The sequence below is a fragment of the Liolophura sinensis genome, chromosome 6, assembly GCF_032854445.1.
Source record: "Liolophura sinensis isolate JHLJ2023 chromosome 6, CUHK_Ljap_v2, whole genome shotgun sequence".
Lineage (NCBI taxonomy): Eukaryota > Metazoa > Mollusca > Polyplacophora > Chitonida > Chitonidae > Liolophura > Liolophura sinensis.
The window spans coordinates 17,541,104-17,557,385 of NC_088300.1; the positions used below are offsets into that span (position 1 = coordinate 17,541,104).

The 16,282-nt window shown below is 37.8% G+C and overlaps 1 protein-coding gene across 6 annotated transcripts in view; it reads right to left on the reverse strand.

The window, feature by feature from the left end:
* Positions 1 to 16,282, reverse strand: part of LOC135468624 (serine/threonine-protein kinase MRCK alpha-like) — a 56,208-nt gene that overhangs the window by 25,704 nt on the left and 14,222 nt on the right. For all 6 annotated transcript variants that reach the window (XM_064746982.1, XM_064746980.1, XM_064746981.1 and 3 more), the window contains exons 2-15: positions 12,162 to 12,253; positions 11,809 to 11,892; positions 9,214 to 9,309; positions 8,600 to 8,842; positions 6,644 to 6,700; positions 4,544 to 4,687; positions 4,060 to 4,225; positions 3,425 to 3,507; positions 3,046 to 3,125; positions 2,727 to 2,845; positions 2,280 to 2,411; positions 1,605 to 1,720; positions 750 to 856; positions 13 to 148 (exon numbers count right to left, since the gene is read on the reverse strand). In XM_064746982.1, coding sequence (XP_064603052.1) covers positions 13 to 148; positions 750 to 856; positions 1,605 to 1,720; positions 2,280 to 2,411; positions 2,727 to 2,845; positions 3,046 to 3,125; positions 3,425 to 3,507; positions 4,060 to 4,225; positions 4,544 to 4,687; positions 6,644 to 6,700; positions 8,600 to 8,842; positions 9,214 to 9,309; positions 11,809 to 11,892; positions 12,162 to 12,253 — 1,655 coding nt within the window. The remainder of the gene's footprint in view (positions 1 to 12; positions 149 to 749; positions 857 to 1,604; positions 1,721 to 2,279; positions 2,412 to 2,726; positions 2,846 to 3,045; positions 3,126 to 3,424; positions 3,508 to 4,059; positions 4,226 to 4,543; positions 4,688 to 6,643; positions 6,701 to 8,599; positions 8,843 to 9,213; positions 9,310 to 11,808; positions 11,893 to 12,161; positions 12,254 to 16,282) is intronic.

A 16,282-nucleotide genomic window follows, 5' to 3' on the forward strand; every position in this document is an offset into this window, starting at 1 on the left:
GTGTGTACTCACATCTTCAATGGTCTTCTCTGCCTTCCTCACTTCCTGCTTGACCCCCTCTAACAGTCGCTTCGACTCTTCCACCTCCTCGTCTTTATTCCGTAACTGTCTCCTCATGTCTTTTTCCCGCACTCGGTAACGCTCTTCTCTGAAGGACACAAATACCATTTTATTTATTTATCTGACTGGAGTTTAACATCATGCTCAAGGATATTTCACTTATACGACAGCCGACAGCAATATGGTGAGAGTGAACCTGGCAAAGCGCAGGGTTAATTCACAACCACCTGCAGGTTGCGGTCAGACCTTCCTGGACTAAAGCTCAGTGTGGTCATATTGTTGAGAGGCCCATGGGTCATCATGCTGTCATTATGCATTTTATTTAAGATATGCATACAAAATTATATTTCAGATATATGCTATGAGTTTTCTGAATGATGACGCTGCAATGAAGATAACAAACATGAACATGGTTTCATATACATTATTTAGCTAGTAGATATTGAACGACACCAATTATACATGTACTTTGTATAAAAAATATTTTTTTATGATTTTCCTGATTTTCAAGGCTTTAGCAGGTATATATGTAATATGTTTTTAACATGGACAATTGCTAGCACAGTCCACTTTTTTTTTCAGTTCTGTTTTTATTTTTATATCCTGCGACAACCCTGAAAAGAGATTCGTCTGCACATACACTAAAGATAAATTGGTGTGGCTTTCAGACTACGGTAACAATGACTCACTGAGACTCGGCCTCCCTGATCTGCTCCCGGACACGTTTCAGCTCCTCAATCGTTTTCTCCATTTCACGATTCTGTTGCTTGAAGTCCTCCTGGTTCTTCTTCAGCTCCTGACATGAAATTATCCATGATCACACAAACACACACTGACAGGACATTAATTTCTGGATTGACAGCAGCATTCTTGAATATCAAACCTGCCATCCCATACATACACCAACTTATAGCTTACTAGATCTTAAGTAATACTTGCTTCCAACAGTGCTATAGGAGGCAGGAGGGATGGTGGTGAGCGGGGTGGTTAGGGGGGTGTTGGGAAGGTGGCAGGGGTGTTGGGAAGGTGGCAGGGGTGTTGGGAAGGTGGCGGGGGTGCTGCTCTTATTAACAAACCAGCCAAACCTCAGCATCAATCAGAATTGACATTTTAAAATAGGATCACACAAAGTGAAATCAAGCATATGAAAACTGCAAACAGAGTTGATGGAAAAAGGAGTTGATTTGTGGAATCTTGGACAAAACAACTGTTATGTCAGATCTTGTTAGACATACAACAGAGTAGGGAATGGCAGCAAGATCTGATTGAGACAGAAGAATTCTTCAACACACATGGGTACACAAAGGCTACTAACAACAAATCTGGCAGGACTCATGCCTTCACTACATGATATCATCTTTTGAACATCATTTTACTAATGACTACAAATGCATATCAAAGATAAGACACTTTCATGGGCTACAGAATGTTTCTGACACGAAAACTTACATGAGGCCTAGGCTGAGGGTTACTTTCACACAGTAATACTACCCAGTAATGAAAACTTCACTGGATAGGAATATCAGGTTATTCATTGTTCTTACCCTCTGCAGATTAGACTTTTCCTCTTCCAAAAGCTTAAGCCAGCGATCAGCATCTGCCTTCGAGTTTCGCAGCCTCTCTAGGTCCTGCTCAGTGTTAGTTTTGTCTGTTTGAGTGACTATAAATGAAAGGAAGGAGAAATGCCATTACTAACAGAACAAATTTGGAGAGTCAGGCTTTTCTTCATCTAAATTTAGTAAAGTATTTTGAATAGTTTAACCGTCATCCCACCGAGTTAACAAAAGGTCCCCAAAGGGCACCTGTTGTATGTGTTAATTTCAGAGTTCAAAATTATATGGAGAAGTGGCTACCACTTTCTTACTGCGGTTCATCACCAATTGTATGTAAAATATATTTTATAGGATGAGGGTTAAATACCTATCATAAATCAGCATGTCCAAAAAGGGAGTTAACTTGATAAGGATAGCGGCCTCCTCTCTCCCAAGCTAACTTGATGTGACTTTATGAAGGATTGGGGTCTCCTCTTTCCCCAATAACCTGATATGACTTTGAGGATAAGAATTCTGCCATTTCCTGACTGACCTGACATGACTTAATGAAGGATAGAGTTCTTCTCTTTCCATACTAGCCTGATATGACTTTATGAAAGATTAAGTTTCCCCCAGTAACCTCATATAACTTTACAAAGGGCAGAGTTCTCCTCTTTCCCCACTAACCTGATATGACTTTATGAAGGATAGAGTTCTCCTCTTTCAGCTGACTGATGTCTTGTTTCAGCTGACTTATCTCCCCATCATCTTCGGACGCTGCTCCTGCACCTGGTGGTGGCTGGTTCTTTGCGAGTGATTCTGAAACCATGGCAGAGCCGAAACCATGATACAGGTGTACACGGCCATTTTCTTGTACTGGGAATCTGAACATAATCTGTTTTTCGGCTCAGAAAAGCTCTGACAATCTGTTCCAACAACCACTGTGTCTGATAGCACTGTGTCTAATGTATAAAAGTCAGTATAAAAGTTTTACTACATAAAATGCTAGGCAGAATATTAAACACATGCAAATTCTTCTATTTCCTTCCTTTTTAATTCTGAAAATGCCACACTTTTTATACATCTTAAACAAAGATTATAAACAAAGTTAATTGTGATGCACTTTAGGCTAACCCTGAAGTTTTCGCTTAAGGTCTCTGTTGATGTCTTCCAGCACTTGTATCCTCATCTCGTAGGTCTGTATGATTCTCTCACTTCCGGTATCTGCTAAACATCCCTTGTCCGATAATCGGCTACAAATACACAAAAATTCATCATTTTAATTATCATCAATTTTCCTGCCATCTTAGAATTACAGAAACATCCAGAAATAAGTTGGTGTAACATACAGAAACACAGCACAATTGTTTTCTTTTTGAAAACAAAAAATTAATCAATGGGAAAGGAAACTATTCAACATAACAATAAAAGTTACATATACTTGTAGTCATACCTGTTTTTAGTAAAAGTAAAACCAATAAAAGGTAGATGATGTCCCTTAAAAGCTGTGTGCGTTGATGGGGGTACGGTGTCCTACAATAGAGATCCAGACAAAATCAGCTATGACAGCATTCAAAATCAACTTGCACATGTATCTCTACATGAAAACACCACACTTCAGTCATCAAGTACCAGGGTCAGGTTTAGATATTACATAATTATAACTCACAGTCTGCTTACGAGCAAATTCTTCACACTCTTCTTCTAACATTATATTCACACCCATAAACTTTGACAGCCAGCTTGAGGAGTAAAATCTCACTATGCATATTTTATTTTTTTTTTGAATGGATATGCAGAGTTTTAAGTTGATACTTCAGTCGTCCACTTACTGTATGTTTGAAGTCACTATCCTCAACATCAAAATTAGACGTATCAGTAGGACTGCTGACATCAGGAATGTAAGGGGCATCCTCTGCAAAACAAAAGTTACAAAGTTTTAAATCACAAATACTTTTTATGAATATGATTTTCACACTTACAATGGGCACCAGTGGAGAAAAACAATGGGCTAATCATCCAAAATTTAGCATGTTACTAACAAACTTTCCTTAAGTGATACACAATTACACGTAATTTACATAAAAAATAACTCCATGTAACAGTAAGATAATCATGAATAATATATATGTACAAATGTGATGTGAACATCACTAATACACGCTTGCTCCTAAAGTACAGTACGACGTAAAACACCAATCAAATAAATAAATAAATCGTTCCTAAAATTTACAATACATACATCTCAAAAACATATTGGATAGTTTGTGGTTTTGCTCGTGCAGAGTAAAAATTTTAAGATACATGTACATCATTCATACAAAATCTTTTTACCCCCCCCCCCCCAAAAAAAAACCACCGATCACGCTATGCATAAGTCACATTCATGATTTACACCAGCAAATCAGAATATGAAGAGTTCCACACAAATCTGCATTTAGCCGAAACCATTTCAGTAGGAACTTACGTTGTCTGACATTCTCCCAGTCAATGCCAACAAACCATGGGTGATTGCGAAAATCCTTCAGCCCATTCTTCCCCAATCTCTTGTCTGCTGTTGCTATAAGACGTCGTATGAGATCCTTGGCATCCTGTGTCACATCGTCCACATCACTCGGAAACTCAAATCGGGTCTAAAAAAAACACCATTAATTCAGCTGAAGACCTTGAAGATTAATCCTCATATACAATATAACCCAATCACTGTAGCAATCTGTCACATGGAGTTGAACAATAAGGTGTCACCAAACAGAAAACCTGGTCTGGTTAATCCATTTTATACACTGGCCAGGTAAGTAGACAAAATTCGTATGTTGTGCATTGGGGCTAAATGATAAAATTTGTTTGGAACAGTTTGCATAGATCACAAGGTATGAAGCAATGAACATGAAAATTTCTGCAGTAGTGATGCTGTAAGATTCAGTGGCATTTATAGGTAAGTAATGGATTACCTGATGATTCATGATCTTGCCGTACGTTTCCACCAGAGATTCTGCGTAAAAGGGCGTTTCCCCATACAGCATTTCGTACATACACACTCCCAGCGACCACCAGTCACATTCAGGGCCGTACTTTCCATGACCATCCTCCATGGCCTAAACATAAGATACATATAGCTTCAGTCAAATGTGTACACAGCAAAACCAATACAAGTATTGCTATCCAATAGTGTTTCTAAGGTGTGTGTGGTAGTCAGAAGCCAGGTCATAACAAAAGGAGGTCGGTATGTATGTATGCACGCTTGGGGTTTAACGCCGTACTTAACAATTTTTCAGTCATATGACAATAAGAAGTCAATAAGTGTAAGTACATATACTGTGTCTTCTTCTGGCAGTGCGAGACCATGCTGCTAATGCGCGAAGAGGTCAGCAGTTTTATGGACAACAAAATTTTGTATTTCAGAGTAGCTATATTTCTGAATAAATGTAAAATGTGCAATTATCGATGATTACAGGTAGCTTGAGAAATGTGTCGGTGGTGACACTGAAATGTTGCTAGACTGAAATACAGAAGTTCTTATCCATAAAACTATTAATTTGTTAGTAGTTCTATAACCATTCTATAATAATGATGCATTATCCATATGCTTTTTTCGAGTTACATCATCTGTTGTGGGAATGTTCTATCCTACAAGTGCATACTGCATTGTGAATTGTAAATATTGCCTTTACACAGTCTCTTCATACAACAGTCATGATAAATGAATTTCATGTAAAAGGTTACTTGACTTCTTTAGAGGAAAGGAACCATGCATCTGTCTAAAAAAGCCATAAAAGCCTTTTCAAAGCATCCGAGGAAGGGACGGAACAGATAAGGTTATGAGAAAATCTACATATAATTGCCTAAAAAAAAACCCTCCTCTTTCATGGCTTATCAAACCTAGGGAATCATTATTCTGTTTTTTCCCCCTGTATTGTTTACTTCAGTGATATGGACAGTGGCAGATCCGAAATCTGGAAGCTGAGTGAATGATGATACAATTACAGAGTCAGTCTGATATCAGTTAGGGAATACTGGCACTGTAACAGCTTAACATTTGTCTTCAGTCTGGACAGAATTAGATACTCTTGACAAAGGCCAACCACATGGCAGCATAGTTCAGAAATGTCAGCTGGCTTACATGGTTTCAGCCTGAACACTTTCTGAGAGCTGTACAGTGGTGGTGTTACTGTATCTATATGGCTGGTGGGCGGGGGTATCAGTTCAGTGGATATCACCAGTGTAGCCTGTGAGGGACCAGTGATATAACCATTTCATAGCATTCCCTCTTTACCCCCTAGTACAGCTCTATGAACAATTATATTATTGTGCTCAGCCACTATTTCCACTTGTTGGAGCACCTGTTTTACATCAGACATGGGAGCCAGTTATCAGCACTGATAGTTTACCAGCTACCTGACACCTTGCCTGGCCAAATCACCCTCAAGGTCAAAGTCAAAGGTCAAGGCTAATCAATGGCAGATTACCAGTTACATAGTCTTCCGTCAGTCCAGTTTAACATTATCACTAATATAACTCAAAACAAACATCTACTTGCACAATTAAATAATTGTACTCAACATATAAATAACAGGATAAATAACACAAGACTTGGTTCACATGTTATTCGATAATGATGATGATTATCTACAAATTATAACTTGACAAACATATGTATACATATATTACACATATGTATATGCACTTGGAATGATGATCTTGAAGTTAAGTTACACTTAACTTTAGGAAGAAGTGAAAAAAAAAAAAATCATCTCTTTCTTATTTTGTTTCATCCTTACTTTGTTCTAGTAATACTTAACTTGTCTACAAATAAACTGGATACAGGATAGGAGATATACTCTGCACCACCACAGCAGTAGCAGCCCAGTCACAATGGTTGTATGTTTTACTGTGTAAAAGCCATTTCCTTGGTAGGCCTACATGTATGATTCTATCCTCTTTTATGTGCGGAGCATTTCAGACAAACCTTCACAGGAAACCCCACAGGGTCTTCCAGGTTATCAGATTTACGGCAATGGCTGTTAATGGTGGCAGAGTAATTTATTTCTTACCCGTAGTATCTCTGGGGAGATGTAGTCTGGGGTTCCCACAGCCACTGATGATTGGACCTGAAATAACACATGAACAAACATAATGTTATTTTTGTGCACCACTATAGATGTGAAATAAAACATGAATAAAACAAATGTGAAATAAAACATGAATAAAACTATATGGATTTTTAAGCACTGCCATTATTTTATTTACATATTGTAGCTGCTTAAACTGAGGGCTAAATGATGAAATTGACTTGTTAAGACTTATCAATTTATGTTTCAAAATCAGCCAATTCTTATACTGATGTATCTGCATATGGTACATGCTTATTGTAGCAGCAGACTTTACGGCAGACCACCGTATGTACAGACTGGAGCTTTTCTCTATTTATAGCGCCATACCTGAGAAAAAATTGTTTACTACATATGCATCGAGGTTCCATTTTTTATTTTTTTTTATGTACAACACTTATAATGTTCCAGTTTGGCTGAGAGCAGTTTATGTGTATATATATATATATATATATATATATATACACACACACACACAACACCTGTATAATGCACTTTGCAATGAAACACCATAATCCATTTACTTCACTTGGCTGAGAGCAGTTTATGTATATATATATATATATATATATATATATATATATATATATATATATATATATACACACACACACAACACCTGTATAATGCACTTTGCAATGAAACACCATAATACATTTACTTCACTTGGCCTTAATTAGTAATATTATAACATGAGTTAGTATTTCTGAGAACAATATTTAGTTACTATTTCTGAGAACAATATTTAGTTAATACTTCTGAGAGCAATATTTAGTTACTATTTCTGAGAACAATATTTAGTTAATACTTCTGAGAGCAATATTTAGTTACTATTTCTGAGAACAATATTTAGTTAATACTTCTGAGAGCAATATTTAGTTACTATTTCTGAGAGCAATATTTAATTACTATTTCTGAGAACAATATTTAGTTACTATTTCCGAGAACAATTTGTGGAAATAATTTGTCATAATCTGTTTGCACACGGAAGTACCTAAGTACAGCCATTTACTTCCCTGATGTTGTAAACATACATACATATGGACATGTTAATCTGCAAATTTACTGAGCATTTGTGTTGCTGTATGTATATACACACTTTTGTCCACATGCCACTGAATGAATGAATGATGCTACTTGGGCAATCCTGCAGTCATATTGTGACCATCCACGAGCCGTTGAAAGTGTGTACATGAGGTAAGCTGATGAAAATGTTAATCTATCCCTGATGACCCAATAGGTATATGTACAGCTCACAGCTGGTCCTCACAACACAGCCTAATGTACTCCTTCACTACCCTTGTGGATAACTGTGGCACAGGAAGTTATAGTGATGGAAAACTGAGACCGCCACGTGCCAGTCAAAAACCAATAGGAAGTGACCCCTACATGGAGGAAGGGTTATGCATGTAAAACTCCACCAGAACACAGGAAGCGGACAAAATCTTAGTACTCACAAGCTGCTTACAGCTCCATCCTTACACAATTCTTAGCAGATACGATGTAATGCTACATGGTGTTGTTTGAAAACAGATTTATTGATTTGATTGCCATTCAATAAAATTTTCCCTTATATTGGAGGAGGAAAATGGTGCATTCAGATCTTCGAACACTGTGGCACATTCACCATAACTGACTGGTAAAATTACATCAATTAATGCAATTTTAGTACAACATCCTTTGTCACGCATTCCTCTGTCAGTTGTCAGAATACCAGTGAAGAATCTCTCAACATTCGAAGGGCTAAATTACCTTCTCGGATAACCTTTTCCAGCTAAGCTATAACTTTTATATGGGGGGCGGGGGGAGGGAGAGAAAAACTTCATACATGATGACGAGCAAAATACTTTTTCGTTCCTTCTTGAAACAAAGAGAAATAAAATGAGAGAACTGCCTTACCGTGCCATCTTCAAGGAGCCGTAGACAGGACCCAAAATCAGCTAGCACTATGTGACCCGTCCTGTCCAGAAGGACGTTGTCAGGCTTGATGTCCCGATGGACGTAGCCTAGTTTGTGGAGGGAGTGGATAGCTAACACCATCTCTGCGATATAAAACCTGGCCATCTCCTCAGGTAGCCGATCCTCATACTTACTGAGCAGGGTCAAGAGGTCCCCACCACAGTAGTAGTCCATCACCAGATACTGATACACAAAACATCATCAAAAAGGTTTGTAAACAGTATAGAAAAAATGTTTTGTATTATGTCTTTGGCCAACAGGTAAAAACTATGTACCACAAGAGAATCCAAGTGCTCATGACAAAGGAAACAATACAATCCTCATTGCACTTTGTTTATGACAAACTGCTCAACTTGCCTTCAGCTTTCACTCTTCCTTGACTTTTTTCAGATCATCACATAAGCTCAGCAATCTTAAATACTTTCCCGAAGAAGAATTACTTGTCTGGTTAGCACTGTTTTATGTTTTCTTTCGCCAGAATATTGTGAATTTACACAGACCTACATTGTATGCGTACTAAACAAATACGAAACTGACAGCAAGTTGCTACATACCAGATAAGTGTCATCCTGGAATGCGTAATGAAGGTTTGTGATCCACTGTCGATCTCCATGTACCAGTACATCTCGCTCCTCCTTGAAGCATGCCGTCTGAAGCAAATATCGGGATGCTTAGGTTTACTATTTCTTTTTCTTAGTTTTGGACATAACTGATATTAACTGCTTCTAAGAAGTTACCACAAAGGCTCTGAGAACAGAGGAGCCAGGGGAATTCCTGCAATATTAACTGGATGCTGTTAAAAAGGACTTGAGGTTGTCCAAGATTTAATGTAGTCAAACACCAACAGAGAGGTCAAGAAGCCATTAGTGTCACCTTATGACAGACTAGTCAGATTGAGGGAGCTGTTACACAAAAAGAAAGGTAATTCTAAATAACACTATTAATGCTGACACACAGCCTGCTGCATGAAATTACCTCCCTTTTTGCAAATGTGATTAAAGCGCCCTGTCATTGAAAAACTTGGGCCAGTGTTGAACACTTGTGGGTGAAGTCTTTGACAATACTGAGTCATTAAGGAAATTCTTCTGTTTAAATGTTCTTCGTTTATGAAAATAAATGGATTGTTTGTTGAGCCTAACTGCTCTTTGTGAAACATATTTTGACAGCTTCTTCCATCGATGATTCATTTATTAGGGATCTAGCTGGCCTGACACATTCTCTGTTAACTGCATTAACTGCTATCAGTTTGTTGACTGATGCAAATGTACATATTGCTTATACTGCTTTAAAGGAGAAGAAAATTTAAATATCAATCAAATACCTTGAAAAAAGTATGCATTTCCTCGCAGGTGCATGCCATAAACAAAATTCTAATATGTACCTCAAGTTGATAAATTATAAATAAAGTCAGCCCCAACATCCGCTGTGGGCGACTCCATTTTGCCTAAGAACTAGTCCTGAAGTCTTCTGTTTTAGGAGGAGAATTGCCGCCGGAAACCGCCAAATGCAGTTCACAGATTTTCGGTTGAACTCTTCTTCTCAGAAAGTAGCAAACAATATAGTTCGTTTTCTGCCTGACGATCGAGAAACCAGAATGGTGGAAGTAGGTTCTGAGTTTACACGAACAAGCGGGCAGTTTTAACGACTCTCACTGGCTGAGAGGCAACACAACCCCAGCATAAATTACAGCGTGTCTGGATGGAGGAAGCGATGGACTCAGTGATTTATGCCAGCTTTGCCGTTTTCAGGCTATACGTGTATGGCGAGGAAAAATTGCAAAATTTTTCAGCAGGTACCACCAGATAGAAAAAAAATGCACTCTTTTCAGCCTATAATGTCATTTTTTTGAGTTGCCTTCATCTTTAACTCTTAACTCACAATCATTTACGTAAATATGTAAGCAAATGACAAGTCTAAAAGAACACAGATGTATATATCGAACAATGAGCTATGGCAATGCTCCAAAGTTCACTTAGCAAATTTTTTAAAAATTTACTGAAACAGATTTATAAGTCCATAAAGAATTATCTGAAGAACAGATTTGAATGTATTGACTGTCATGATTTATTCCTTGATTTGTATGTGTACTTAAAAACAATGTCCTATATCATTTTCTACTGACTATGTTTCTCTCCTGAAGGTTTTGCAACTAACGCCGTATAATGACATGTAACTATGGTAGTCTTTATGTTTTATAGCAATCTTTTTTCTCTGAGGATGTCCTGTATTACAAGAAGCCATAATTCTCCCTTGAAAATTGGCAATCACATCATTTTTGGTAATAAACTCCGTATTAAAATAGCTCTCAATCTACTAACTGTGGTAAGGAGGACAAAAACTGCCACCATACAGCCTTCCTCATCTGCAAACATGATGACTATGCAATAAGTACACATCATGGTAAAAAGTAATCAGTAAAATGGTATTTCTGTTTTTGCTGTTGTGTTTCATACACGCAGCTGCAGGACGAACACAGTGCAGCAAAAACATGGATGCTATTACCAAGATCACTGCTGAAGGAGACAACCTAAATGGTTCATGTGTCAATATATAACAGATTACGTGTACTAGCCAGCCATCTGTCATCACAAGACAGGAGAACAATTACCCCAGTGACCTAATGATGATAACATTATCCCATGGTTCCCCTGGGGTTGGGTGCTGTACAAAGTGGTGAGACTGGGGCCAGTGGACTCCAGCATGTCTGACAGAGCCTTTCTGATCTGCCATCAGGTCCAGACAGATCAATAATGCTCTCTGATTGTTATAATGCCGGGTGAGCTACACAGTCCGGCAAATGCCTAGGATAAAAAAGGGCAAGCTCCTGCACCATTCAAACTCCCATGTGTCAGTGTCTGCCAGATTCAATCCATACCTCTTAGATTAGTTTACCACTGCATATGTAAACAGGTCCATCAAGGTACCTGGTAAAGTCAAAGAGAAAAATCCTTTTGTTGAGCCCATTAACTCATTCCTACTTATCTTTTTTTTTTTTCACTTTTCTTTCCCTTCTCTCTTTTTGCTTATTCTTTTTTTTTTCTTTCATCTCATTTTTTTCTTCTTTGTTTGCTGAATTGTTGTGTTGGCTTTCCAGGACTGTAATCATCCAAACATTTCCTATCTATATTCTCAGCTACACTAATCCTTACCTCTGCTCTTTTTAACATCTCCCATTTGTTGAGAATCTTCATGGCATAAACATTCTCTGTACCACGAAGCTTAACAACTGCCACCTGGAAACAAATCCATTATTTATAGTCATTGCACATTTATTAGTATGTCATTTAATGGCATACTGAATACTTTTTCACATTTGATGGTGGTCGGTTTTAGGGGTGGAAAAAAACAAAAGGCCCAGGATAAAGCAATGATTTTTGACAACAGGCAAAATTTCCCACACACGACACAAGAGACAAGCCATGATTTGTTGGTGGAACACAAGTGGTCTTCAATGAAGTTTCGTTACTTATACAAAGAATCAATGACATTCCTCTCAACTGACCTCTCCAAAAGCTCCGCGCCCAATGATCTTCAGCGTCTCAAAATCATCTCGCTGTAACCTGAGGGACTTGATTGAGTTCACGATAGGCTTAGCTGTGAATGAAATAATAAAACGACAATACAGCATACATGCTAAATGTAAATCAAAGATTCTTGCACAAGGTAAACCATGGTACATGTACATGCGGTGCTATGATGTCAGGTTTCAACATTGTTGCCTGCGCAAGAAAGTGTTACCTGTATTCGCACCACCTATAATATAACTATTCAACTCCGTTTTCAGACCATTCCTGTGTCACTACTAGTATCACCACACATGCACAATCAACCATGGCAAAATAAGAGTGCTGGAAACCTGTGTACTATTTAATATTATCTATTTCTGTATACATGTGTTTACTTCATTTTTTTCTGGAGTTTAAAACGAAAAAGAAATTCATGTACATTTATACAAGTATGTATGGCTCACAGGACTAAATGTACTCTCTATCTTACAAAGAAATGAAAACACTGAATAAAAAGTGCCTGCCCTTGTGAGACAGCTTTGTGTCATCACACAGCACCCAAACACTGTACAGGTACATGCACATTGTACAAGTCTCCCTGCATCATAGAGTAAATATTAACAGCATGTAAAAGGATGGATCCAGGTATATACTTATGGATGTATGGGCCAGACACTCCTACTACAGGTACGTGAAGAATACAATACAGCCACATGGCCATGTTTCTATAACACAATAGGTGCACTTGCCCTTCAAGCAGATGTTCCACCAACGAACAAGTCATCGAAAATGACATGTTGAACACTGGAACGTGCTTGTACAAATATACCGTATTGTAACTGCACACTAATTATCTTCATGTAATAAACATTGCACATCATTCATTATGTAAATGTTACAGAGCGTTGAAGCTTTCCTTAGACGGCGCACCTATGGTAAATGTACTGTATGGTATTATAAACACCTACGTTCAGATATTGCCATGAACATATATTTTGTCCCAAGATACTTGTACATCTACTGGTGTGTTACATAAAAAAGATATACATATACAGGATATATATGATGTATAGGTACAGTAAACAACAATCATAACAAGCATGGTTTTCAATGAAAGAAAAGTAGATACATGCAAACACGTGTGGGTTTCCAATGAATGTCGCTTTGATTCACACTATACCATTGGCTATATCTTTCCTGTGGACAAATGAGTGAGCTTTTAAGAAATTGTGAACTGTGCACAAGAACACAACAGCCAATTTGACAGATACGGCACTTTCTGACTGCCTACAGAGGATGCTTAAAACTGACAACAATTCAAACCTAATTGTGTGGTTTGGAGGTGTTTTTCAAGAATGAACGACTGAGGTTGAAGCATTGGTTGTTGACTAAAATTACTCATCATTACTGATAAGTCTGGTGCAAAACAACCGAGACTTTGAATACTGTTCACGATAGGTGCGAAAGTAATCTTACATAGTGATAATACATCCCTCACTGTTTTAATCTCTGATCCAGATTATGAGGATGAAGGACACGGCAGGAAACAAAAGAGGATTAAAGACACTCCTGATAATACTTGTTAAATATCCTGCATTATCCACCAATTGCATCCCTTCTGTACAGTAAAAAAAAAACACTGTATTATCCACCAATTGCATCCCTTCTGTACAGTAAAAAAAAACCACTGTATTATCCACCAATTGCATCCCTTCTGTACAGTAAAAAAAAAACACTGTGTTATCCACCAATTGCATCCCTTCTGTACAGTAAAAAAAAAACCACTGTATTATCCACCAATTACATCCCTTCTGTAAAGTAAAAAAAACACCGTATCATCCACCTATTGCATCCCTTCTGTATGGTACAAAAAAAACACTGTATTATCCACCAATAGCATCCCTTCTGTACAGTAAAAAAAAAAAACACTGTATTATCCACCAATTGCATCCCTTCTGTACAGTAAAAAAACACTGTATTATCCACCAATTGCATCCCTTCTGTACAGTAAAAAAAAAACACTGTATTATCCACCAATTACATCCCTTCTGTAAAGCAAAAAAAAACACCGTATCATCCACCTATTGCATCCCTTCTGTACAGTACAAAAAAAAAACACTGTATTATCCACCAATTGCATCCCTTCTGTACAGTAAAAAAAAACAACACTGTATATTATCCACCAATTACATCCCTTCTGTAAAGTAAAAAAAACACTGTATCATCCATCTATTGCATCCCTTCCATACAGTAAAAAAACACTGTATTATCCACCAATTGCATCCCTTCTGTACAGTACAAATTCACTGTATTATCCATTATTGACCAATTCTACCCCTCTAATACAAAAATGCTGTATTATCCACCAACAACACTCTGTTAAGTACAAATATATGAATGTACATATAGTGTCCACCAAACCATTGAGCTATATGTGCATAAATTACGCTTACACATGTGAGAGGCATTGTTGAATATGGCAGTGTCCCAGAATACAGCCTGCAAGATGTACATGTGAGAGGCATGGTTGAATATGGCAGTGTCCCAGAATATACCCTGCCAGATGTACATGCGACGCGCATGGTTGAATATGGCAGTGTCCCAGAATATAACCTGCAAGATGTACATGCGAGATGCATGGCTGAATATGGCAGTGTCCCAGAATATAACCTGCAAGATGTACATGCGAGATGCATGGCTGAATATGGCAGTGTTCCAGAATATAACCTTCAAGACATGAGATGGCATTGTTGAATATGGCAGTTTCCCAGAATACAGCCTGCAAGATGTACATGTGAGAGGCATGGTTGAATATGGCAGTGTCCCAGAATATACCCTGCCAGATGTACATGCGACGCGCATGGTTGAATATGGCAGTGTCCCAGAATATAACCTGCAAGATGTACATGCGAGATGCATGGCTGAATATGGCAGTGTCCCAGAATATAACCTGCAAGATGTACATGCGAGATGCATGACTGAATATGGCAGTGTTCCAGAATATAACCTTCAAGACGTGAGATGGCATGGTTGAATATGGCAGTGTCCCAGAATACAGCCTCCAAGATGTAAAGATGCTGACACAAATTCTTTACGTACTGTATATATAGAAAGATTTCTACCAGCACAGTACCTGTAACTAATTACAAACGCTAACAGGCCAGGTAGCATGGTTCCTGGGGAATAAGAAGCCCCAGCATTTCAGACCAGATACATATCCGTTTTCTGTCAGCTTTGCAACATATAAAAAAGAAAGCCCGCATACTTGTACATCTGATGCATAGAAGTACATTGTACACACTATACACATGCGTTTGTACATCTGCACTATGTTCTTGTCTTCAACCAGACAGGTGTATGTGAAAAATGCAGGTCTACAGTAAAACATATTTGCTTGATCTGAACATGGTCCAAACATAGGACATCCATGAACTAAAACCACATTTGGCATTTAGTGTACATGTCTGATGATCACAGTGTGTTGCATACAGATCAAAAATATTTCTGTGATTTTTCCATAACCCATATGTCACGAAGCACCATCATTCCAATAAATAATCAATGCCTACCTGTACATGTCATCAGATTTTGTGTTTATTTGATCAGTACACCAGTATTTTAAATTTCAACAATCCCTTCTATAGTATGATTGCAATGATGTACCATGCACCAAAATAATTATTATTCTTGTGGATAAACAACAGCAATCATACTATGAGCATGGCAATGCATGCAAGCAGCAATTTTATTATGCAGACAGAAATTCAACTAAGACCATCATAGATATGTAGTCTAAAAATGTGTACTTATCACAGCAATATATCAACAATATACTATGAAGTTCAGTTTTGTCATGTACAAATCGTCAGAAGAGAAATATGCATGTTGAGTACACATGTACATCCAAAACTTGCACGTTTGTAAGAGTGTACAAAGACCTGTTCATCAATAACAGCAATTTCCACCGGATATTGTATGGAATAATGGAAATGTACATGTGTATTTGAAAACTGTGACATTCATATTTCACTTATTCATGTATATGTAGCTGCAAGGTTGAGCTTGTACTGAGAGCGTCTAGGACAATTATACACATAGCAATGCTCGTGCACACCAG